The sequence below is a fragment of the Cebus imitator genome, unplaced genomic scaffold (genome assembly GCF_001604975.1).
Source record: "Cebus imitator isolate Cc_AM_T3 unplaced genomic scaffold, Cebus_imitator-1.0 Scaffold79, whole genome shotgun sequence".
NCBI lineage: Eukaryota > Metazoa > Chordata > Mammalia > Primates > Cebidae > Cebus > Cebus imitator.
The window spans coordinates 3,737,555-3,744,903 of record NW_016107394.1 but is presented as its reverse complement, the minus strand read 5'-3'; the positions used below and the strand labels follow the sequence as shown (position 1 = coordinate 3,744,903).

Sequence of the window (7,349 nt, the reverse complement as noted above, 5' to 3'; positions counted from 1 at the left end):
TCACCGTAACCTCCGCCTCCTGGGTTCAGGCAATTCTCCTGCCTCAACCTCCCGAGTAGCTGGGATTACAGGCACGCGCCATCATGCCCAGCTAATGTTTTGTATTTTTAGTGGAGACAGGGTTTCACCGTTTGACCAGGATGGTCTCGATCTCTTGACCTCGTGATCCACCCGCCTCGGCCTCCCAAAGTGCTGGGATTACAGGCGTGAGCCACCGCGCCCGGCTCACCTCACATTTTTGTATAGTTTACAAAGTCATCTCACTTACCTTATAAATTCATGTCTTAAACCTGGCCTCTGCATGCTGTATGCTACTACCACACTTTACTCTTTCCATCCTCCCCATGTGTCAGAACCTACCCATATTTGGGAACCCTTTCACGTTTTAAACTTTGTTCTTCAGGTATAGAATAAAGCCAGTAGGATAAAAGAAGAAAGGTTATTTATTTATTTGAAACAGGGTCTCACTGTCACCTAAGCTGGAGTACAATGGCACCATCATAGCCCACTGCGGACTTTGAATTCCTGGGCTTAAGAGATTCTACCACTTCAGCCTCTTGAGTAACCAGGACTACAAGTATGTGCCACCATGCCCCGCTGATTTTTAAATTTTTTTGTAGAGACGAGGTTTTGCTTTAACCCAGGCTGGTCTCAAACTCCTGGGTTCAAGCAATCTTCCTGCCTCAGCCTCCCAAAATGCTAGGATTATAGGTGTGAGCCATCGTACCTGGCTGAAAGTTTAGTTCTTTTTAGGTAGATCAGAGATTGTGTCTCTAAAAAGATGACATTTCACCTAATTCATATTCCAGCAGCAAAATCCATTGAGCTTATTGAATGTTATATTAAGCATTCTCACATACTTTATCTCATTCAGTTCAAACCACTCTGCAGCCTGCTGTCAGCCAGGCCTACTGCTGGGGACACAAACGTAAATCAAGACAAACATCACCTGGGCACAGTGGCTCACACCTGTAATCCCACCACTTTGGGAGGCTGAGGTGGGAGGATCACTTGAGACCAGGAGTTTGAGACCATACTGAGCAACATGGAAAAACCCTGTCTGTACTAAAAATCAAAAAAATTAGCTGAGTGTGGTGGTGCACACCTGTAGTCCCAGCTATTCTGGCAGAGGTCGACTGAGGGATTGCTTGATCCCTAAAGATGGAGGCTACAGTGATCCTGGGTGACAAAGCAAGACCCCCTCAAATAAAAAAATAAAAAATAAATAAAAAACAAGCATGTGTCTTTAAGCTTAGAGTCTCCCACAGGAGACAGACATAAACAGGCTAAACAGTGCAGTCTGGTCAGTGCTATTTATAATCTACGAACCTTACATATCATCATATCGCTACTCTAAACTTGTCTCTGTTAATGTTCTATAGACTCCCCACCCCCAAGATGTCAACCTCAGTCCCTCAAGGCCATACCTGGACCCGACCTGTGAAGAAAGAAGAGGAGGAGGAGGACCCGCTGGACCAGCTGATCTCCCGCTCTGGCTGTGCTGCCTCCCACTTTGCAGTGCAGGAGTGCATGGCCCAGCACCAGGACTGGCGGCAGTGCCAGCCACAGGTGCAGGCCTTCAAGGACTGCATGAATGCACAGCAGGCGAGGCGGCAAGAGGAACTGCAGAGGAGGAAAGAACAAGCCAGTGCCCACCACTGAGACCCCATACCACCTATCCCCAGTAGATGGCCCTGCCAAAACCAGCAACCAGAGAGATCATAAAGGAAGAAATTCTGAATGGTGGGTGTGGGAGGTGTAAAACATGCGGATAGTTTTTGGATCTGTAGTTGAGAGCAATGGGTTTGGACATGACTGCCACAAACAGCTATCATATATTCAGTGTCAGATCTCACACATCCTCAGCTGTCTTGTTCCACCAGTATTTGCCATGAAAACAAAGAATGGGATAAGGGATGCTCCCCCACCCCACATCTTGGGTCAGTGTACTGAGATGATTTTAGGGACATTTGTATTTTAAATTAAATTCATAATCTAATGGTAAATTGGTTACCTAATTAGTGCCTTTCTCTTTCATCACTTGTTCTGGATCAGTTTCAATCAGTTTAGGGGAAAGAAAAAAGCAAATGGGGAAACTTTTTATTCAAATAGAGTTTTGTTTTTTAGATGGAGTCTTGCTGTGTTGCCAGGCTGGATTGCAGTGTCACATTCTTGGCTTACTGTAACCTCTGCCTCCAGGGTTCAAGCAATTCTTCTGCCTCCACCTCCTGAGTAGATGAAACTACAAGGCACGCAACACCACACCCAGCTAATTTTTGAATTTTTAGTAGAGTTGGGGTTTCGCCATGTTGGCCAGGATAGTCTCAATCTCTTGACCTTGTGATCCGCCCACCTCTGCCTCCCAAAGTGTCGGGATTAAAAGTGTGAGCCCTGCACCCGGCCTGTTTTGTTTTTTGAGACAGGGCCTCTGTTGCCCAGGCTGGAGTGCAGTGGTACAATCATGACTCACTGCAGCCTCAGAGGGCTCAGGCCTTCCTCTCACCTCAGCCTCTCAAATAGCTAGAACAACAGGTGTGAGCATAACCACACACAGCTAATTATTCAAATTGAGTACCTATTAAATGCCAGATTCTGTTGAATTAACAGATAATGAATCTGGCCTCAACCTGCTTCCACCCCAACAAACACACAGAGTTGGGCTAACATTTTTAAAGTATATTTTCAGCTTTTGAAAAGTGGGAAAGCTGTCAACATTGACTTTTATTCCCTCTTAACAATTGGCTGGAGCTGAATAATAATTCCCCTTTGAGGAGGATGTGTTTTCCCATTCAAAACAGTTGCATATCACTTTTCATTTTTCTTCAACAAAACTACTCTTCCATTCTAGTCTATTCTTTTTTTTTTTTTTTTTGAGATAGAGTCTTGCTTTGTCACCCAGGCTGTAGTGCAGTGGCACAGTCTTGGCTCACTGCAACCTTGGCCTCCCTGGTTCAATCAATTCCCCTGCTTCAGCCTCCAAAGTAGCTGGGACTACAGGCAAGTGACACCACACCCGGCTAATTTTTATATTTTTAGTAGGGATGGGGTTTCACCATGTTGGCCAGGCTGGTCTTGAACTCCTGACTTCAAGCGATCTTCTTGCCTCAGCCTCCCAAAGTGCTGGGATTACAAGTGTGAGCCACCGCATCTGGCCAATAACAAATACTTCTTGAGCACTATTAGAAGCCCAAATCTGAGGTATAGGAGGCCTTAAAATTTACTTTGAGACTTCATGCCGGTATTTGGAAGAAGTAAAGAGAAAAAAGGGGAGAAAGTAGGAGTTTAAAGAATAATCCTATTTCAGGCCGAGGGGGATAACCAGGCAAATTATAATAAAAAGACAAATCGCCATGTGCCCTTGTGTACTCGATGCTGATTCATCAGAGTAAACAAGCAGTGTGCACTGGAGTTTTCAGCAAGAATCTCAGAGAAGAGAAGGGAATTAGTTGACGTGACCTTTTTTTTTTTTTTTTTTTTTTTTTGATATGGAGTCTCTGTCCCCCAGGCTGGAGTGTAGTAGCATGATCTTGGCTCACTGCAACCTCCGCCTCCCAGGTTCAGGCAGTTCCCTGCCTCAGCCTCCCCAGTAGTTGGGATTACGCCTGCTACCACAGCTGACTAATTTTTGTATTTTTAGTCGAGATGGGGTTTCACTATATTGGCCAGGCTGGTCTTAACTCCTGACCTCGAGATCTACCGGTCTTAGCCTCCTAAAGTGCTGGGATTGCAGGCATGAGCCACTGTGCTTGGCCAAGTTGAACTTTTAAAGATGAAGTAGGCCGGGCCTGATGGCTCACGCCTGTACTCTCAACATTAGGGAGGCCAGAGCAGATAGATCACTTGAGGTCAGGAGTTCAAGACCAACCTGGCCAACATGGCGAACCCCGTCTCTAGTAAAAATACAAAAAAATTAGATAGTCACAGTGGTGCATGCTGAGTGTAATCTCAGTTACTTGGGAGGCTGAGGCAGGATAATCTCTTGAACTTGGGAGGTGCAGATGGCAGTAAGCTGAGATCATACCACTGCACTCCAGCCTGGGTAATGGAGTGAGACTGTCTCAATAAATAAATAAATAATAAAGATGAAGTAGACATTATCTATTTATAAATTATAACAGAAAAGATTACCATCCAGAATAAAAAGTACCTGGAAGCCACTAAGAAGCACATAGTTTGATAGAAAAGTGAACAAATAGGCCAGGTGCAATGGCCGACGCCTATAATCCCAGAATTTTGGGAGGCCAAGGTGGATGGATCACTTGACGTCAGGAATTTGAGACCAGCCTGGCCAACATGGCGAAATCCCAGCTCTACTCAAAATACAAGAAAATTAGCCTGTAATCTCAGCTACTTGGAAGGCTGAGGCAGGAGAATTGCCTGAACCTGGGAGGTGGAGGTTGCAGTGAGCTGAGATCACGCCACTGCACTCCAGCCTGGGTGACAAGAGCAAGACTCATCTCGAAAAAAAAAAAAAAAAGGGAACAAATAAGCCGCAAAACATAGGAAACTGTAAATATGCTCTACATCATGGATAATCACAGAAATTTTTGTTTTTGGTAGAGATGAGGTCTCACTATGTTGCCCAGGATGGTCTCAAACACTTGGGCTCAAGTGAGCCTCCCACCTCACCCTCCCGAAGTGCTGGGATTACAGGTATGAGCCCCCTTGCCTGGCCAGAATTATTTTTTTATTTTTTTATTTTTTTATTTTTTTTTGAGACAGAGTTTCGCTCTTGTTACCCAGGCTGGAGTGCAATGGCGCGATCTCGGCTCACCGCAACCTCTGCCTCCTGGGTTCAGGCAATTCTCCTGCCTCAGCCTCCTGAGTAGCTGGGATTACAGGCACGCACCACCATGCCCAGCTCATTTTTTGTATTTTTAGTAGAGACGGGGTTTCACCATGTTGACCAGGATGGTCTCGATCTCTTGACCTCGTGATCCACCCGCCTCGGCCTCCCAAAGTGCTGGGATTACAGGCTTGAGCCACCGCGCCCGGCCCAGAATTATATTTTTATAAGACATATATACATTAGGTTTATTGCAGCATTGTTTGTAATAGTGAATAAACAGTCAATGTCAATTTCTATCAATGAGGAATTTGCTTGTGTATTGAAATCTTTTACAATAGGAATGTATGTATTTTCGTAATTTAAAATAGTAGGCTGGCCAGGTGCGGTGGCTCACGCCTGTAATCTCAGCACTTTGGGAGGCCAAGGTGGGCGGATCATGAGGTCAGGATGTCAAGACCATCCTGGCCATGGTGAAATCCCGTCTCTACTAAAATACAAAAAATTAGCCAGGCGTGGTGGCACATGCCTGTAGTCCCAGCTACTCTGGAGGCTGAGGCAGGAGAATCGCTTGAATCTGGGAGACAGAGGTTGTAGTGGAGATCGTACCACTGCACGCTAGCCTGGCGAAAGAGCAAGACTCTGTCTCAAAAAAAAAAAAAACAAAAAACTAGTAGGCTATGGACAGGGTGCAGTGGCTCACGCCTATAATACCAGCACTTTGGGAGGCCAAGGTGGGCAGATCATGAGATCAGGAGTTGGAGACTCCTAGCCTAGCCAACATGATGAAACCCCATCTCTACTACAAAAATTAGCCAGGCATGGTAGTACATGCCTGTAATCCCAGCTACTCAGGAGGCTGAGGCAGGAGAATCACTTGAACCTGGGAGGCAGAGGTTGCAGTGAGCCAAGATCGTACCATTGCAGTCTACCCTGGGCAATAGAGTGAAACTCTGTCTCAAAAAAAAAGGCTATGGAGGAGGGGTGATAGTAGCAGAGAGAAGCATAAAGGGCCTCTTTAGCAGGAAGGATGGCTTCCAAACCAGCTATGTGGAGCAAGCGTGTTTTGGAGGACACTGGCTCTAATAGGGAGTTAGCACAGGGTGGGTCACAGAATGTATTTGATCAGGCAAAGAGGACTGTTGCCATCCAAGCCTATTTCAAATGGGATAATTTCTGTGTCACAAGCTTACTAAGACAAATAAATGAGGGAATGAAACATACGTAGCTAATAATAAAAAGTGTTAAAAATTTATTGGGCATTGTGTCTAAACATTTTTTGTTTACCACAAAAAAAATTTTGGGGGGGGCATTTAACTCAGACAGTCTGGTTCCAGAGCCTCCTCTCAATCCCAATGATGTGCTGCCTTCAAATCCCAGTTATGCCACTTACTAGCTTTGTGACTCTGGACAAGTTACTTAACATCTTAGGATCTATTTTTACTTCTGTGAAAATGCAAATATAATACCTTCTTCACAAGCCTCAAAACCAATACAGGCCTTCCTCATAGGATTTTTGAAAGATTGAGTCATTGGTTTAGCTTAGAAATAGCATCTGGCACATAGTAAGTGTTCATTGAACATTAGCTATTAACCATCATCACTATTAATATATTCTAGTGACTGTCCTGAGTTACATTATCTAATCTAATCTCGAATCCTCTGAACATGACATTCACTCTCCTTTAGATGAGGAAATAAAGCTCAGACTGGGGATCAAACTCTAAGCGTGTCTTGCTCTAAAGCCTAGGCTGTTTTCTGCTCTGTACTCTTGGAGGCATCTGGTGCCCAGTACAGTGCTTAACACACTGTAGTGAGTAACCACATTGACTTTGCTTTTATCAGCTCTTTGCAAAAAGGAAATTAAGTGTTTGCAATTAATTAGTGCAAGTTGCCCACAGTGATCTAGATTGGTATGTTTTTCTTTAGTCTCAGCTCTGCAGCCCACAGTCTAGGAGCTGAACTTTAAGGTGGTCCATACCTGTCCCTATAGGATCTAACTCTGGCAACTTTGGGTTGCCTCTGCAGAGAGGCTCGGTGCCAGGGATGAGTGGAGAGACCTCTTGACTTGATGCCTCTCTTGGCTAGGCCTAGGGCAGACTCACGGTTTAGCTCTTCCTTGCAAGGTCCTTGGCTGGGAACTTGGCCTTGTGCTCAGTACAAATGTGCACTGTAATGTGTTTTAATGGATGAGTAAGAAGATACTCCTCCCACCCTCTCTCCGTAAAGTTGCCAGACTAAGTCCTTGGGCTGTGGACTAGAAACCCAAAGGGAGCTGGGCGTGGTGGCTCATGCCTGTAATCCCAGCACTTTGGGAGGCTGAGGTGGGTGGATCACCTGAGGTCAGGAGTTCAAGATCAGCCTGGCCAACATAGTGAAACCGCTTCTTTACTAAAATTACAAAAAATTAGCTGGGTGTGTTGGCGGGTGCCTGTAATCCCAGCTATAGGGAGGCCGAGGCAGGAGGATTGCTTTAACCTGGGAGATGGAGGTTGTAGTGAGCCAAGATCATGCCATTACACCCCAGCCTGGGTGATAGAGCAAAACTCTCTCAAAAAAAAAA

General features: G+C 45.3%; 1 protein-coding gene across 1 annotated transcript in view; it reads left to right on the top strand.

Annotated features, from left to right (window-relative positions):
- LOC108307558 (cytochrome c oxidase assembly factor 4 homolog, mitochondrial) overlaps positions 1–2,109 on the top strand; it is a 4,129-nt gene extending 2,020 nt beyond the window's left edge. The window contains exon 2 of the mRNA XM_017532962.2: positions 1,383–2,109. Within this exon, the coding sequence (XP_017388451.1) occupies positions 1,399–1,662 (264 nt within the window). The 5' untranslated portion in view covers positions 1,383–1,398 and the 3' untranslated portion in view covers positions 1,663–2,109. The remainder of the gene's footprint in view (positions 1–1,382) is intronic.
- Positions 2,110–7,349: the final 5,240 nt, after the last annotated feature.